Source organism: Anomaloglossus baeobatrachus, chromosome 5 (assembly GCF_048569485.1).
Source record: "Anomaloglossus baeobatrachus isolate aAnoBae1 chromosome 5, aAnoBae1.hap1, whole genome shotgun sequence".
Lineage (NCBI taxonomy): Eukaryota > Metazoa > Chordata > Amphibia > Anura > Aromobatidae > Anomaloglossus > Anomaloglossus baeobatrachus.
The window spans coordinates 114,277,014-114,296,238 of NC_134357.1; the positions used below are offsets into that span (position 1 = coordinate 114,277,014).

A 19,225-nucleotide genomic window follows, 5' to 3' on the forward strand; every position below is an offset into this window, starting at 1 on the left:
TGGCAGCCACGCCCCAAACACTTCACCAGTCATCGTCTGACGACTAATACTGAGGTGCCAGATCATAGGGGCGGGCCTCTGCGAGCCAGTCCGGAGTTGCCACGTCATCAGGACACCTGACACCCTCTGCCCTATCAGGGCCTGCCACCTCACGGACATGCTCAGTGAGGTCCTTACCGGACCTAGCCTCTGGTGCACTAAGTGCCTGAGCATGCCCAGTAGCCTGAGCAACAGGCTCAGAAAGCAGACTTTCAGTTTGAGCATGCTCAGTAGGCACATCCCAGAACTTAGACACAGCACGAAGTCCAAGTACCTGTGCAAAGAGGCTGTTAGGGTTAATTGTGGGAGCATGCTCAGTAGCCTGAACTGAGGACTTAGTCTCAGACATAACACAATCAGGCTGAGCATGCTCACTAGGCAAAACACCGGGCTTAGACTCTGGCTGGGGTAAATCGGCGCACGCATGCGCACTAGCCGCCTCTCCACACTTAGACGTGGTGGAAGGAACACCCAACTGGACGACCCGAGGCACGGCCAAGAACGGCAGCCGGCGCCTGGGCGCAACAGGAACCGCAGCAGGCTGCTTGCGGCTATGTCGACGCCGGTTCGTAACAATCCTGGTGTAATGTTCCCACACTAGTCCCTGCCAGTAATATATGTACACACATCAAAACAAGTAGCCATATTCAATATACTCCACACCAAGATTATCACCGTACTGCAGCTATTCCTTCAAGCTATCAATCAGTTGAAAATTTCTGCGGTGACGTTTTGGGGGACATCCTCCTTTTGGCAGGCTTGACAAGTCGGAAGTCCCCCGAAAATCTGCTGTTCCTTTTACTCCGCTGCAGCACTGATAATGCGCATGGTTGATTCACATGGAGGATGTAACTGCAGCATGGATGCTTGATGAGGTCCGAATTATAGTTTCATGTTTATCAGACGGGTAATTATGATGTTCTAAAATTATTCAGTAATTTAATGTACGCTTATAAAATATAAAATGATATAAAAAAAATGGAAAAATGATTTGATATACCGTCTTTTTGAATTTTGGAGTATTATATGTCCCTCTTGCCAGGCATCTTCCTGGTATAATGTCATCCAGTTCCATTCCAGTAATAACATCCACTATCTTGGTATAATGTCCCCTATCCTCGGCCCGGTCCTGATATAATGTCCAGTGACGTGTATTGCAGTGGTGGGACCCAGGGGCAGCAGCATGGCACTAATAGCGGCACACAACACGGAAACTATGGGGCACGTGACAAAGCGGGAGCCTGGTGCCATTGCCGGCACCAGGCCCCCTCCCACCCGAATTTCAACTGTATCTGCATCTTGGATGCAGATATAGTTGAAAACAATGATGGAAGAGGGAGCCGTCAGCTGATGCTGCCTCCTCCACCATTCTCCCTGAACGTCTGATGTCTCAGGCCATTTATTGCAACCGCTGTGCCAAGCAGTGCAGACCACATGCTGCAGAGACCAGGGCAATGGGGAATGGGGAGAGGTGAGAGCGGTTTTTTTTAATAAATTATTACTTTGTGCAGCCAACATACTATGTGGACTACTGTCTTGAAACATCCTGCTACTTGGGGGCCATCATACCATTTGAAGTGCTATATGGGAGCTATAATATTATTTTGAGCGCTATGTGGGGGCCATGATACTATTTTGAGGGCTATTTGGGAGTCATCATCTTATCTAGAGTGTTATGAGGGGGGTATCATACTATTTGGGTGTCATCATACTATCTGGAGGACTATGTGGGGTCATTATACTGTTTAGGGGGCTAGGTTGGGTCAGGTTTACTGATTGGCGGGCTGTGTGAGTGCTATTATCAGGTTTGGAGAACTGTGTAATTTGGAGGGTTGTGTGGGGGCCACTATACTGTATAGAGGGCTAAATTAGGACCATTATACTGTTTAGAGAGCTGTGTGCAAGCCACAATACTTTGTGGATGGTTGGGTGGGGCACAATACTCATGGAGGGCCACTATACTGTATGAAAGGCTGTGTTGTGGTCATCATACTGTGTTGGGGTGACTGTGGGGTATCATATTTTTGGGGAGTACTGTAGGGTCATCATACTGTGTGTGGAGGGTATTGTGGAATTCACTCTGGGAGAATTTGGGGGACACATTTGTTGGCATCATACTTTATGGGGGTCATGGTTTGGAGCTGCATAAGTGCTGCCAGCTGTGGGGAGCTACAGAGAACCATGAATTCCAACATGTACAGTGACATACTGAAGCAGAGCATGATCCCCTCTCTTCTGATTCCAACACGATAACGACCCCAAAGACATTTCCAAGATGACCACTGCCTTGCTAAATAAAAACTGAGGGAAAAGGTGCTGGATTGGCCAAGCATGTCACCAGACCTAAACCCTATTGAGCATCTATGGGGTCTCCTCAAACAGAAGGTGGAGGAGTGAAAGATCTCAAACATCCACCAGGTCTGTGATGTCGTCATGGAGGAGAAAGAGGATTCCAGTGGTTCCTGTGAAGCTCTAGTAAACTCTGTGCCCAAGAGAGTTAAGGCAGTGCTTCAAGATAATGGTGGCCACACAAAATATTGACACCTTGGACAAAATTTAGCCAGTTTCACATAGGCGTATACTCATATTTGTTGCCAGCAGTTTTGACATTAATGGCTGTGTGTTGAGTTATTTAGAGAGCACAACACATTTACACTTTTAGGCTGGAGTCACACTTGTGAGGATTGCTGCGCACTGCCCGGACCGGCTGTCGGCTCTCCGGACAGAAGCATATAATAATATAATAATAATATTTATTCATTTATATAGCATTATTAATTCCACAGCGCTTTGCATACATTGGCAACACTGTCCCCATTGGGGCTCACAATCTAGAGTCCCTATCTGTATGTCTTTGGAGTGTGGGAGGAAACTGGAGACCCGGAGGAAACATACAAACTCCTTGCAGATGTTGTCCTTGGTGGGATTTGAACCCAGGACCCCAGCGCTGCAAGGCTGCAGTGCTAACCAGCTTCATGTATTTCTGTGCAGCTGACATGCTCCTGTCCGGAAGCAGCCGCCGGCTAGTGCTATGCGATCCTCGCATGACTCACATGCACGTGTGACTCTAACTTTATACAAGCTGTACACTGACTACATTATATCAAAGTATCACATCTTCAGTGTTGTCCCATGGAAAGCTATAATAAAATGTTTACAAAAATTTGAGGGGTGTAGTAACTTTTGTGATATACTGTATATATGTGCCCCAAAATGTGACCATAAAAAAAACAAAAAAAAACGGAACATCGCCTCAGAAAACACAGGTGATCTCATCTCCCCATAGCCATCAATAGAAGTTGCACAATTTCTGATGTGAATACACTTAAAACCAGTCACATAAAATATAAAAGTAGCACAAAAATGTGCATCAAAGTGGGCACCAAAAGGTTGTCATCAAAAGCAAGAAATGCTTTGGGCCACTGATCTCGTGCTGCAGTCACAGATTGTGATGCCTCACATTAAAGGGAACCTGTCATCAGAAATTTAGCTATAAAGCTAAAAGTTCCCCCCTCTGCAGCTCCTGGGCTGCATTCTAGGAAGCTTCCTATAGTTTTTGTGGCACCTTTTATACCAAAATAAACACTTTGTAAACTTGTACCTTTTCTTATGCAAATTTCTTAAATCTTCCATGGGGGCGGGCTGCCTGGGGTCCGTTGCTGTTCCTCCTGCAGATTTACGCCGCCCCCGAACGCTGAATTTCAAAGCTCAGGACGCCGCCCCTGGGTGCCCGTGGTCCCGCGCATGCGCTGTTCCACTGTAGCGGCGCCGTGCACTGTGTGCACGTCTGACCGCTGGTGACGCTTTGCCCGGGCACGAGGTTATGGGCGGCGCTGTGAGTGTCATCAGTAAGTGCCGCCCATAACCTCGTGACCGCACTTTCCCCTATTACTCCAGCGTTATGCGCAAGCGCTCGCTGGCCTGATGACTGGACGTCACCTCCTTCCCATCCTGCTCAGCAGCAGGAAATGGATGGGAAGGAGGTGACCTCCGGTCATCAGGCCAGCGAGCGCTTGCGCATAACGCTGGAGTAATAGGGGAAAGTGCGGTCACGAGGTTATGGGCGGCACTTACTGATGACACTCACAGCGCCGCCCATAACCTCGTGCCCGCGCAAAGCGTCACCAGCGGTCACACGTGCACACAGTGCACGGCACCGCTACAGTGGAACAGCGCATGCGCGGGACCACGGGCACCCAGGGGCGGCGTCCTGAGCTTTGAAATTCAGCGTTCGGGGGCGGCGCAAATCTGCAGGAGGAACAGCAACGGACCCCAGGCAGCCCGCCTCCATGGAAGATTTAAGAAATTTGCATAAGAAAAGGTACAAGTTTACAAAGTGTTTATTTTGGTATAAAAGGTGCCACAAAAACTATAGGAAGCTTCCTAGAATGCAGCCCAGGAGCTGCAGAGGGGGGAACTTTTAGCTTTATAGCTAAATTTCTGATGACAGGTTCCCTTTAAATTCAGGTCACTCCAGCCCGGCCCAAGCGGATTCTGGGCATCAGAGCTGGCAGCAAAGTGGGCAAATAGTCAAAATTCAGAGATTCAAATAAGTAGCTGGTGCTTTTAAAGGGTTAAATGACTGTGGGCCACTGACGTCACACCACTGTTGGACAGATACTGAGGCCTCACATCAAACGCAGGTGTCTCAAGCCTGTCCTAAACTGGTGCAGGTCATCAGAGCCAGCATCAACGTGGCCAATTATCCAATGTTTACAGGTTTGAACAATGATGTTTATAAAGGGTCAAATAACATCAGGGTTACACAAATAAGGATGCCCTGCATCAAACGCCGGTCACTCCAGCCTGGCCCAAATAAGTTCTGGGCATAACAGCTGGCATCAAATTGGGCAGACAGACAAATTTCACAGATCTGAATTAGTTTCTGATATTTTTAAAGGGTTAAATGATTTTGGGCCACTGATCTTACATCACTGTTAAGACAGATGCCCCACATCACACGCTGCTCTCTACACCCCGGCCATGCTGGGTTCTGGGCATCAGAGCTGGCATCAATTTGGGCACACAGAAAATGAGTACAGAGTTGAATAAGTATCTGGTGTTTATAAAGGGATACATATCTTGGGCCACTGATCTCACCCCACTGATAGTCAGGGATGCCCCACATCAAGCACGGGTCACTACAGCACGGACCAAGTGGGTTTTGGACACGAGTTGTTTCATTCACAGTCTCCCTGTGACGGTGCTGTGAGACCAGGGGCTCCGCTATTTAACCCTTTATAAACATTTTACTTATTCAAACCTGTGAAATTTGCCTGTCTGCCCACTGTACTGCCAGCTCTGTTGCCCACAACCCATGTGGGCTGGATCCTACAGGGCCTATCTGTGTAATGATGCTGGAGAGCAATGATCCACAGTCATTTAACCCTTTGCTGTGTACTGGTGGAGAGCAGTGACCCAGTCATTTAAACCTTTGCTGTGTACTGGTGGTGGTGAGACCAGTGGCGCAGTCATTTAACCCTTTGCTGTGTACTGGTGGTGAGAGCAGTGACCCAGTCGTTTAACCCTTTGCTGTGTACTGGTGGTAAGAGCAGTGACCCAGTCATTTAACCCTTTGCTGTGTACTGGTGGTGAGAGCAGTGACCCAGTCATTTAACCCTTTGCTGTGTACTGGTGGTGAGAGCAGTGACCCAGTCATTTAACCCTTTGCTGTGTACTGGTGGTAAGAGCAGTGACCCAGTCATTTAACCCTTTGCTGTGTACTGGTGGTAAGAGCAGTGACCCAGTCATTTAACCCTCTGCTGTGTATACTGGTGGTGAGAGGAGTGGCACAGTCATTTAACCCTATGCTGTGTATACTGGTGGTGAGAGCAGTGGCACAGTCATTTAACCCTATGCTGTGTATACTGGTGGTGAGAGCAGTGGCACAGTCATTTAACCCTATGCTGTGTATACTGGTGGTGAGAGCAGTGACCCAGTCATTTAACCCTTTGCTGTGTACTGGTGGTAAGAGCAGTGACCCAGTCATTTAACCCTCTGCTGTGTATACTGGTGGTGAGAGCAGTGGCACAGTCATTTAACCCTATGCTGTGTATACTGGTGGTAAGAGCAGTGACCCAGTCATTTAACCCTATGCTGTGTATACTGGTGGTGAGAGCAGTGGCACAGTCATTTAACCCTATGCTGTGTATACTGGTGGTAAGAGCAGTGACCCAGTCATTTAACCCTATGCTGTGTATACTGGTGGTAAGAGCAGTGACCCAGTCATTTAACCCTTTGCTGTGTATACTGGTGGTAAGAGCAGTGACCCAGTCATTTAACTCTATGCTGTGTATACTGGTGGTGAGAGCAGTGGCACAGTCATTTAACTCTATGCTGTGTATACTGGTGGTAAGAGCAGTGGCACAGTCATTTAACCCTATGCTGTGTATACTGGTGGTAAGAGCAGTGACCCAGTCATTTAACCCTATGCTGTGTATACTGGTGGTGAGAGCAGTGGCACAGTCATTTAACCCTATGCTGTGTATACTGGTGGTAAGAGCAGTGACCCAGTCATTTAACCCTATGCTGTGTATACTGGTGGTGAGAGCAGTGGCACAGTCATTTAACCCTATGCTGTGTATACTGGTGGTAAGAGCAGTGACCCAGTCATTTAACCCTTTGCTGTGTATACTGGTGGTAAGAGCAGTGACCCAGTCATTTAACTCTATGCTGTGTATACTGGTGGTGAGAGCAGTGGCACAGTCATTTAACCCTATGCTGTGTATACTGGTGGTGAGAGCAGTGGCACAGTCATTTAACCCTTTGCTGTGTACTGGTGGTAAGAGCAGTGGCACAGTCATTTAACCCTATGCTGTGTATACTGGTGGTGAGAGCAGTGGCACAGTCATTTAACCCTATGCTGTGTATACTGGTGGTGAGAGCAGTGGCACAGTCATTTAACCCTTTGCTGTGTACTGGTGGTGAGCAGTGGGGCAGTCATTTAACCCTTTGCAGATATCCTTCGGTGTCTTCACCTCAGAGCTCCTCAGTATATTTTATAATTGTGATTATTTATCCTATTATTAAACTTATTTAAAAAAATAAATTGGGAAATAAGGACCTTCGGAGTAAGGAGCCCTGCTCAGCCCCGGGCAGCACCTGCTGTCACTTGTCGCAGACATTCCCTGTGATCACGTGATGCACGCTGTATCCCGGCCCCTGTGGCTGCGGCAGCAGAGCAGGGCTCCCTGAGGCTCGGCCGGTGTGCTGCCGTCAGTGAGGAGCTGCCGGTACCGGCCCCTGCCCCGCTCGCCCCCCGCCCTCCTCTCTGCGGCGCTTGCCCCGTTACACCTTCCACGTGATGAAGTTTGTTATTGTTTACGTCACGAGGAGAGGCTGCCATTGGTGGAAGACGCGTCACGTGGGCGGCCGTCTCCCGCAGCTCCTGCTGGGCGCCTCCTACTTGAGGCTGTGGGAAGATGGCGGACGCGGCTCGGCTGGGCTGTTACTCGTCCAGTTCTATCTTCGCGCTACCAAAAGAAAACGGCGAGCCCGTCGCCAAGAAGCCGCGGATAGAGGCGGCTCATGACGGGCAGCCGGTACCGGGCGAGAGCGAAGCGGCATCAGAACTGTCGTCCGCTCCTTCCAGCCTACAAGACGGAGAGGCCTCCGCCGAGAGAGCGGCCGGGCTGAGGGCGCACAATAGCGCGGCGCTTCCGGGCCTGCTGGGGATGGACGTGGCCGAGGACCGGGAGGAGCTGCACAATGGAGGAGGTCCGGCCGGGCAGAGCGCGCACTGTGCGGGTGAGTCATCACCACCGGAAGGCACTGCAGACACATCGGCCGATGTGATCGCATGCGATATTCTGCCGACTGTCTTGAAAGGTCTATTTTTTTGTCTTTGATTTGCTTGAATGAATGTCTGTATGAACTCTTCATCCTGCATATAGTGATGTCCTGGGAATATATGTAACTTATTTCAGTGTTTTCTCATGAGATCATGCAATTGAGAGGATCATCTCTTACCCTCCCTGCGTCAGGGAATTAGACAAGTTTGGTTTCCTCAGATTTGTCCCATCAGTGTGGGTGACGCTGGCCCCATCCATACCCTGAGGACCAAGTGCGACAACGTTCGACCAGCCAGACCCTGCGGTCACATTGCTTTGTCCAGTGGATTTCTAAAATGTCACTGCTGAAGGGAAGGTCCAGAGAACTCATTTATTTTATAAAGTTTGGAATGTTATAAAAAAAAAAAGTCCCAGTTTACAAATTCAGTCCTTTACCGGTCTCTGTAGCCTGATCTTTGCTGTTTCTATATGGAGATGTGACCGCTGTGGCCAAACCATGTCTGCCTCCAAAATATCATCTCTGGCACACTTGCATTATCTCGGGGGATCAGAAGTTAGTGGGTGTGACCAGCCTAGTTGGTGGGTGTGATGCCCTCCTTGGTGGGCATGGCTGGCGTTTCCTTCTGCGCGCTTAAGGCTACATTCACACTTCCGTTGGTTTGCATCAGTCACAATCCGTCGCCTTGAGGGATTACGGTATCCTGCAACATATTTTGCAGGAATCTGTTTTTTTTTTTGGGGGGGGGTTTTCGCGCCCCCCCCCCCCCCACCTAGACTTCTATTAGCGACGGATTGTGACTGATGGCCTTGCCTTGCATCCGCTGTCGTGACGGATCAGTCATTTACTGACTGACCGTCAGGTGGGAGCAACGCTGAATGTAACTTTTTTTTGGGGCGGTAAAAAAACGCACTCCACAGGTATCCATCGTAATCCGTCAAGAGCTATAATGGATGTCTATGGTGCTGGATTCTGCCGTAACCCGTCACATGACGGAATCCAGCGCTGGATTCCGTCATGCTCTACTGAGCATGCTCACTATGTTTAGCACAACCATTGGGCTGTCCCAAACACAAACATATCACGATGGATTCGTCAAAAAACACACACAGCGGATGTAACTGACTGGACAGATCAGTTTTTTCACAGGATGCCTGTGTACAGAATCCTGTGAAATAACACATACAGATGTGTTTTTTAATGTCAGTTGACATCTAAAAAACGACGGATCTGACAGATTTAAAACAACGGAAGTGTGAATGTAGCCTTACTTGCTTAGTGAGTGACCTTTGACTCGGCATTTTCCTTTGCCTGACTAAGCCCCGTCGTCCTGACCAACTCCATACCTCACCAACACTGCAAACAAGCGTGCCACGATAAATGACCGGTCTGCCGTGGTGCGCAGGAGACCCTAGACTGTGCCCGCTTAGGCTAGCTTCTAATTTCCGTCAATTTGTATCAGTCACAATCCGCAGCTCTGGTAAACAACGGAATCTGTTTGGAGGATTCCGTTGTTCCCATATACTTGTATGAGTGGCGGATTGTGACTGATGACGCTGCATTGCATCCTCCGCCCGATTGATTAGTCGTGGCCGTCGGGCTGCAGGAATGCAGAATGTAATGTTTTTTGAGCAGCGGAATCCTTAGGATTTCGCTGCTCATGCTCTCTCTGGCTCCCTGCACACGTAACCAGGGTACACATTGGGTTACTAAGCAAAGCGCTTTGTTTAGTAACCCAGTTACCCGATTATTTACCCTGGCTACGTGTGCAGGGAGCCCGACACTTCCCCCGCTCTGCTCCGCCCCCTCCCGCACTCCGCATGTACACTCACACTCGCCTGTCCCCAGCCATGCAGTCCCCGGCACTGATGTCCTCAGCGCCATGACCCCGCTCGGCTCCCCGCACTCCGCCTCCCGCACACAATCTCGGCGGCCGAACGATCAGCTGATCACCCGGCGGCCGGCTGCTGTGAGCGATCAGCCGATAGCTCTCATTAGCCGGCCGCCGGGAGATCCTGTTTGCTCTCAAAAGCCGGCCGGCTATTGTGAACGATCAGCTGATCGTTCTCTCTTTTACAACGGAGTCCGACAATGAATTCGACTTCTTGTCATTCTTGTACAACGCATCAGTCACAAGCGTCAAGCAACGCATGTGACTGATGCAAAACAACGGAAATGTGAACCTAGCCTTAGCTGCTCATGCACACTCACTCTAGACACTGCAAGGAAAGTACACCCACTAACGACAGAGGTGGCAAACCTGACAAGCAGTGTACTGCAAGCAGGCAACAGCGGCATGCAGGTGACTGGATACGACAACCAATGATAAGCAAGCTGTGTCCACGATATAGCACACGGAAGGAAAACACAGGACCATGCCCACAAAGGTGGGCATGCCTGACCAAGTAAGCCGTAGACTTCCACTAACTTTCAGTCCAATACCGCAACTCTGGGGCTCAAAATTGGGAAGTTGAAGGATACTCCATCTTATTACACCATTTAATAAAAAAAAAAAGGGGTCTTGACAGATGGTGGGCTACAATGGCTGGTGCAACCCAAGGGGCACATTTCTGTATCCTGTACAGTACGAAGCAGCTTAAAGTAAAGGCTGGAGTGTCAGCAAATCATTGTGGATGATAAATATGGTGAGTGTAGACTGTGTTCAAATGTTGCTTTTTTTTCTGCAGGCAAAACCTGCTCTCTTGGCAGTAAATGGACGCTTACAAAAGGCAGGTTTCGCTGTTTACAGGTGAGAAGTGTGCAGTGACGTCCAGGAGGTATAAGAGGAGAACTCCGGCACACTACTCCCAATAAAGAGAACACTCAGAAAAAAGTCTTAAATCAATTCCAATTATTTTTCAAAATTTGCATAGAAAAAAACTGTCCTTATGAGCAAATGTTTCGACCGTATCCGGTCTTCCTCAATCAGGACTTATCTTAGTGCAGGGCGTACTGATGGATATGTACTCAGAAATGCAGCACAATTGATGCAGGAACATAAAGGTAGTGAGTAAAGGGTGTAATTTCCACTGGTATATGGCGCCAATGTTCCTGAGGTCAATATCACCCCTGGCTATGGGGATGCAGAATAATCGTTACCGGAGTACAGGGTATGTAAATTAAGGCGTAATTCCACTGCCATAAGGAAAGAGTAGTCAGAACGGGTGTCAGCATAAGGGGATTCCACTAGTTTAAGTCCATTCAGGTCAGGGTAAGGTACTGTGGCGGATATTTTGAGGTAGCCAGCGCGATTAATTCACAGTCGTGATTGTCAGGCGTCCATAGGTACCCAGACTAAAAAGTGGTAAGTATGTCAGGGATATGAGCCCTACAGGTATATGGCTCCAGTGCTCCTGAAATCAATAACCCTTCTGGTTATGGGAAAGAAGTCCCGACGGGCATAAGGCATAACGTGCTGTGTGCAAAGGAATGGGTTCCTGGGGACTTTTTTCTGCAGGCAAAACCTGCTCTCTTGGCAGTAAATGGACGCTTACAAAAGGCAGGTTTCGCTTTTTACAGGTGAGAGGTGTGCAGTGACGTCCAGGAGGTAATCAAAGTTCCCAATGAACTCTGATGAACCCATGAAGTCACCTTGGTGACACCCGCTGTAGCGCCTGTCATCAGGTTGTGAACAGATTTCATTGGCAAATCCGATGACCTCCTGGACGTCACTGCACACACACTGCTTGCTGAATACTCACCTGTCCCCGTGGTGCTGTACCAGCGCTGTCCTCGCAATGCTTCGGCTTCCAGCTCCTCAGTGCGGTGAAGAATCAATGAATATAATGAGCGGCGTTCAGAAGCTGGAGGCAGCAGAGCCGAAGACAGCAGCGCTGGATACAGGTGAATATAGAAAATCTTTTTATTTCAAAGACCTGTTTTCTTTGGTACGTGTCACACGCGTGATCATAACAATACGTGTGGCTTGTACCTGATGTAAACACGGACATCTGAAACTGGCCTTGGACTGATTTAATAGATGCCTTCAGCATAGAAATCTGCAGGGTGGTTTTTGTTAGAGGTTGACCACTACTTTTACATTGATGGCCTTTCTTTCAGATGTTATCAATGTCTGATTGTCTGCACCCCACTGATCAGATGTCCTCGGTGCTGGCGGCAGTAACAGGCAGCCAGAAATGCTCAGTTCTGGAGCTGCTCTGTCCTCCGATAGCGGTCGGGTGCTGCACATCGCCTTTCGTTTGAAACAATCGGAGGCAGATGTGCAGTACCTGACTGCAACCGCTATGTAAAAGTACTGGATAATGTCTTTAACTCATCATTGAGATTTCAGCTTCCTGATCTTTGTGCAGTGGGGCTGGACTGGGTTAGGGTCTTCGGCTCTGCCACTGCCCCTCCACTGCCTTTTATCTTTTCTGATTGCGATTTGTTCTGTCCTAGCCGCAGGCAGAGCTGAAGACCCTAATGACAGTCCAGCCCCGCTGCACAAATAGATTAGGAAGCTGAAATATCTAATGATGGTTTTACAAAATCCAGGCTGCAGATTTCTATACTGAGGGCATCTATTAAAGGGAACCTGTCATCAGAAATTTAGCTCTAAACCTAAAAGTTTCCCCCTCTGCAGCTCCTGTGCTTCATTCTAGCAAGGTTCCTGTACTTTTTGTGGCCCCTTTTAAACCAAATTAAATACTTTATAAACTTGTACCTTTTTGCTATGTAAATTTTGTAAATCGTCCATGGGGGCGGGCTCTCTGCTTACCGTTGCTGTTCCTCCCAGCAGATTTACGCAACCCCCCCCCCCCCCCCAACGCTGAATTTCATATATCGGGACGCCGCCCGTGGTCCCGCGCATGCGCTGTGCGACTGTAGGGGTACTGTGCACTGTGTGCACGTGTGACCGCTGGTGACGTTTTGCGCAGGCACGGGGTTATGGGCGGCGCTGTGAGTGTCATTAGCAAGTGCCGCCCATAACCTCGTGACCGCACTTACCCCTCTTCCTCCAGCGTTCTGCGCAAGCGCTTGCTGGCCAGATGACCCGACGTCACCTCTTTCCCATCTTGCCCTGCTGCGGGGTAAGATGGGAAGGAGGCGACGTCGGGTTATTTGGCCGGCGAGCGCTTGCGCAGAACACTGCAGGCAGTGGGGGAAAGCGCGTCCAAGAGATTATGGGCGGCCACTTGCGATGCAATCACAGCGCCGCCCATAATCTCGTGCTTGTGACACACGTCACCAGCGATCCTGGCGTGGGCGGCACCTCGGGCGCAGTGGGCAGCATCCTGATGGATGAATTGGAGCGTGGGGGGACGGCGTCAATGTGCTGGAGGAACAGCAACGGTCAGCAGAGAGCCCGCCCCCATAGACAATTTACAAAATTTACATAGCAAAAGGTACAAGTTTATAAAGTATTTAATTTGGTTTAAAAGGGGCCACAAAAAGTACAGGAACCTGCTAGAATGCAGCCCAGGAGCTGCAGAGGGGGAAAGTTTTAGGTTTCAAGCTAAATTTCTGATGACAGGTTCCCTTTAAACCAGTCTAGCAGCGCCACTATAGCCATGTCCTTAGTTATGGACAATCCTGATGACAGATTTTCTTTTAAAGTTAGTTTTCTTTTTCGCTCTATTGGGAGACCCAGACAATTGGGTGTATAGGCTATGCCTCCGGAGGCCGCACAAAGTACTACACTTAAAAGTGTTAGGCCCCTCCCCTTCTGCCAATACACCCCCCGTGCTCCCACGGGCTGCTCAGTTTTTGCTTTGTGCGAAGGAGGTCAGACACACACAGCTCCACAGATTGGTCAGCAGCAGCTGCTGACTATGTCGGATGGAAGAAAAGTGGGCCCATATAGGGCCCCCAGCATTCTCCCTTCTCACCCCACTTTTGTCGGCGGTGTTGTTAAGGTTGAGGTATCCATTGCGGGTACGGCGGCTGGAGCCCACATGCTGTTTTTCCTTCCCCATCCCCCTTAGGGCTCTGGGTGAAGTGGGATCTTATCGGTCTCCAGGCACTGAGACCGGGCTTCATCCACAACTCCTGTGGAGCCTGATGGATAGGAGCCGATACCGTTCAGGGACATGGCCCTGCATCTTAAAGGTACTCTGTATCCCTATGGGGACCGCGCACGGCATCACCTCAGCTTTGCTGGGTGTGCTAGTGCACCGGGGACCGCGGCGCTGACCGGGTCTATATGTGCCATTACACACTCAGCGTCGCTGAGTGTGTTTTATATGTAAGGGCTACCGCACTGACCGCCGTTGCCACGGGACACTGCGGCGCGGCTGGGACTTGTAGTTCGCCGGGGACTTTCACGCAACCGCGCTTTTACGGCGGCCGCGTTTATTACTACAGTCCCCGGCTTCATTGCGGCCTAGTTTCCCTTTTTTTTCTCCCGCCCTCAGCCCTGACAGGCAGGGGAAGGGCGGGACGCTGCACGGAGCGAGCAGCAATGAGGGCTGGAGTATGATTTACATGCTCCACTCCCCTCACTGTACACAGTATGAGCGCCCGTTTCGCGCTCTTTCTAGGCCACGCCCACAGCTTCCTCAGCTCGTCAGGACGCCGCAGCCATTCCTGTCAGCTCCACCGACGCTGCAGAGAGGGACATATTCATGGGAGACCCAGACACGGTCTCTGGTGGCCTCACAACCGCTTAGGCGGCTGGTAAACAGCACATGTGGTGCTAGCCCCATGGTGCTGTATTGTATGGGTACATTATTTGTGTACTGTATATAATTTACACTGTATGAGCACAGTTCTTTCTGGCTATATACCCTATTGTGTTACTCAGGGAAAACTATAGCATGGCGCCCATAAAAGGCAGGGGTGCCAAAACACAGGCTTATTATGTTGCCTGCGCCGCATGTAAGACCCAGCTACAGGCAGGTTCCACTGACCCTCATTGTGTACAGTGTTCGACCCCTGTGACCAGGGCTGTGGAGTCGGAGTCGGAGTCGTGGAGTCGGAGCTCATTTTGGTGGAGTCGGAGTCGGTATAAAATGCACCGACTCCGACTCTTAAAATATATAATAAATTGGGGACAGGAGTGCAATGCAGAATGTGCTGAATATTTTACTAAATAATAACATTTAGTATAATGCTTATATTTAAGTGAAAAATTTATTGTAGTACAATGTGAACATCAGACATTTAATTGTTTTTATGATACAATAATCAAGATATTTGGATAGAACATAAAATATTTATTGGAATACAACTTTAGAACACAAAAAACTAATAAATTGTAAATATGTAATATATATATATATATATATATATATATATATATATATATATATATATATATATATATATATATATATATATATATATATATATATATATATATATATATATATATAATATATATACACACAGTGTGTGTATATATATATATATATATATATATATATATATATATATATATATATATATATATATATATATATACACACAGTGTGTGTATATATATATATATATATACACACAGTGTGTATATACACACACAAGATATATATATGTAATCTACTGTATATTACATAGTGTATTACATATTTACAATTTATTACAGTTTTTTGTGTTCTAAAGTTGTATTCCAATAAATATATTTTATGTTCTATCCAAATATCTTGATTATCGTATCATAAAAATTATTAAATGTCTGATGTTCACATACACATATTCATGTACTACAATAAATTTTTCACCTAACTAAGCAATATATGTAGGAGTCGGAGTCGGAGTCGGTGCAAGAGAATTTGAGGAGTCGGAGTCGAAGGTTTGGCTTACCGACTCCACAGCCCTGCCTGTGACACTTCCTCAGCCGGATCCTCTGCTAAGAGGGGCCCAGGGGGAGCCACCTGTTGACACTGTCCAGGTGACGGGGACTGAGTTTGCAGCCTTTAAGGATCAACTCTCTGAGACTATGGCTAAGATGCTAGAAGCCTTGCAGTCCAGACCGGTATCTCAGCAAAGGGACTCTGTTGAATCATTGTTCCCTGACCCCCCCCTCAGTTGGACCAACAATGTCATCACGGGGTATCTCATACATCCCAGACGGAGGGTTCGGACTTAGAACCTAGCCCCAGATCGTCTAAGCGAGCCCGCTTAGAATTTCCCTCGACATCATATTGTTTAGGGTCTCAGCGGGGGGATTCTCTGGTTGATGATGCGGAAACAGCTGATCAGGATTCTGATCCTGGGAGCGCTCTCAATCTTAATTCTCCAGACGGGGACGCCATAGTGAATGATCTTATTGCATCCATTCATCAGTTGCTGGATATTCTTCCCTCAGCCCCTCCGGCGGAGGAGTCTGATTCTCAGCAGGAGAAATTTCGCTTCAGGTTCCCCAAGCGTACACAGAGTATGTTTCTAGACCACTCTGATTTCAGAGAGGCAATCCAGAATCACCATGCTTGTCCGGATAAGCGTTTCTCTAAGCGCCTGAAGGATACACGTTATCCTTTTCCCCCGGAAGTGGTTAAAGGTTGGATTCAATGTCCCAAAGTGGACCCTCCAATCTCCAGACTGGCGGCTAGATCCATACTTGCAGTGGAAGATGGGGCCTCGCTTAAAGATGCCACTGACAGGCAGATGGAGCTCTGGATGAAATCCATCTATGAAGCTATCGGAGCTTCTTTTGCCCCAGCATTCGCAGCCGTATGGGCGCTACAAGCAATATCAGCAGGTCAAGCGAAAATTGAAGCGGCCGCGCCACAAGTGGCTTCCATTACCTCCCAGACCTCGGCAATTGCGTCTTACGCTATGAATGCTGTCCTGGACTCTGTGAGCCGTACGGCAGTTGCGACCGCCAATTCGGTAGTAGTCCGCAGGGCCTTGTGGCTACGGGAGTGGAAGGCAGATTCCGCTTCCAAAAAAAAGCGTTTAACCGGTTTGCCAATTTCTGGCGACAGGCTCTTTGGCGAGCGCCTGGATGAAATCATCAAACAATCCAAGGGAAAGGATACATCCTTACCCCAGCCCAAGCAGAACCTCTCCCAACAGAGGAGAGGGCAGTCGAGGTTTCGGTCCTTTCGGGGCGCGGGCAGGTCCCAATTCTCCTCGTCCAAAAGGTCTCAGAAAGAACAAAGGAACTCTGATGCATGGCGGTCTAAGTCACGTCCTAAAAAGGCCATTGGGAGCACCGCTAACAAAGCGGCTGCCTCATGACTTCTACCTCCTCTAGTAGCATCCTCGGTCGGTGGCAGGCTCTCCCGCTTTTGCGACACCTGGCTGCCACAAATAAAAGACCGCTAGGTGAGAGACATTCTGTCTCACGGTTACAAGATAGAGTTCATCTCTCGTCCCCCGACTCGATTCTTCAGGTCTTCTCCGCCTCCCGAGAGAGCCGAGGCTCTTCTGCAGGCGCTGGGCACTCTGAAGGCAGAAGGAGTGGTGGTCCCTGTTCCTCTTCATCAACAGGGCCACGGTTTTTACTCCAACTTGTTTGTGGTCCCAAAGAAGGACGGGTCTTTCCGTCCTGTCTTAGACCTGAAACTTCTCAACAAACACGTAAAGACCAGGCGGTTCCGGATGGAATCCCTTCGCTCCGTCATCGCCTCAATGTCCCAAGGAGATTTCCTTGCATCGATCGATATCAAAGATGCTTATCTCCACGTTCCGATTGCCCCAGAGCACCAGCGCTTCTTGCGCTTCGCCATAAGAAACGAACACCTGCAGTTCGTGGCACTGCCATTCGGCCTGGCAACAGCCCCACGGGTTTTCACCAAGGTTATGGCTACTGTAGTAGCGGTCCTCCATTCTCAGGGTCACTCGGTGATCCCGTACTTGGACGATCTGTTGATCAAGGCACCCTCTAGAGGCATGCCAACACAGCCTCGACGCTACCCTGGAGACTCTCCAGAGTTTCGGGTGGATCATCAATTTTCCAAAGTCAAATCTGACACCGGCCCAATCGCTCACATATCTTGGCATGGAGTTTCATACCCTCTCAGCGATAGTGAAGCTTCCGCTGATCAAGCAGCGGTCACTACAGACAGGGGTACAATCTCTCCTTCAAGGCCAGTCACACCCCTTGAGGCGCCTCATGCACTTCCTGGGGAAGATGGTGGCAGCAAAGGAAGCAGTCCCTTTCGCGCAGTTTCACCTGCGTCCTCTTCAATGGGACATCCTACGCAAATGGGACAGGAAACCGACGTCCCTCGACAGGACCGTCTCCCTCTCTCAGGCGACCAAAGCTTCCCTTCGGTGGTGGCTTCTTCCCACTTCATTGTCGAAGGGGAAATCCTTCCTACCCCCATCCTGGGAAGTAGTCACGACGGACGCAAGTCTGTCAGGGTGGGGAGCGGTTTTTTCTCCACCACAGGACTCAGGGTACGTGGACCCGGCATGAGTCCTCGCTTCAGATCAATGTTCTGGAAATTCGGGCAGTGTATCTTGCCCTGAAAGCGTTCCAGCAGTGGCTGGAAGGCAAGCAGATCCGAATCCAGTCGGACAATTCTACAGCGGTGGCATACATCAACCACCAAGGCGGCACACGCAGTCGACAAGCCTTCCAGGAAGTCCGGCGGATTTTGATGTGGGTGGAAGCCACGGCCTCCACCATATCCGCAGTTCACATCCCAGGCGTGGAAAACTGGGAAGCAGATTATCTCAGTCGCCAGGGCATGGACGCAGGGGAATGGTCCCTTCACCCGGACGTGTTTCAGGAGATCTGTTGCCGCTGGGGGATGCCGGACGTCGACCTCATGGCGTCCCGGCACAACAACAAGGTACCAACGTTCATGGCACGGTCTCAAGATCCCAGAGCTCTGGCGGCAGACGCCTTAGTTCAGGATTGGTCGCAGTTTCAGCTCCCTTATGTGTTTCCTCCGCTGGCACTGTTGCCCGGAGTGTTACGCAAGATCAGGGCCGACTGCCGCCGCGCCACCCTCGTCGCTCCAGACTGGCCGAGGAGGTCGTGGTCCCGGATCTGTGGCATCTCACGGTCGGCCAACCGTGGGCACTACCAGACCGACCAGACTTGCTATCTCAAGGGCCGTTTTTCCATCTGAATTCTGCGGCCCTCAACCTGACTGTGTGGCCATTGAGTCCTGGATCCTAGCGTCTTCAGGGTTATCTCAAGACGTCATTGCCACTATGAGACAGGCTAGGAAACCAACGTCCGCCAAGATTTATCACAGGACGTGGAAAATTTTCCTGTCGTGGTGCTCTGCTCAGGGTTTTTCTCCCTGGCCATTTGCATTACCTACTTTTCTGTCCTTCCTTCAATCTGGACGGAAAAGGGTTTGTTCGCTTAAGGGACAAGTTTCAGCGCTCTCTGTGTTTTCCCAGAAGCGCCTAGCTAGACTTCCACAGGTACGCACGTTCCTGCAGGGTGTTTGTCACATCGTTCCGCCTTACAAGCGGCCGTTAGAACCCTGGGATCTAAACAGGGTGCTGATGGTTCTTCAGAAACCACCATTCGAGCCAATGAGAGATATTTCTC

General features: G+C 49.4%; 1 protein-coding gene across 1 annotated transcript in view; it reads left to right on the plus strand.

Annotated features, from left to right (window-relative positions):
* Nucleotides 1-7,443: 7,443 nt before the first annotated feature.
* SIRT1 (sirtuin 1) overlaps nt 7,444-19,225 on the plus strand; it is a 104,974-nt gene continuing 93,192 nt past the window's right edge. Inside the window, exon 1 of the mRNA XM_075348780.1 lies at nt 7,444-7,785. Within this exon, the coding sequence (XP_075204895.1) occupies nt 7,461-7,785 (325 nt within the window). The 5' untranslated portion in view covers nt 7,444-7,460. The remainder of the gene's footprint in view (nt 7,786-19,225) is intronic.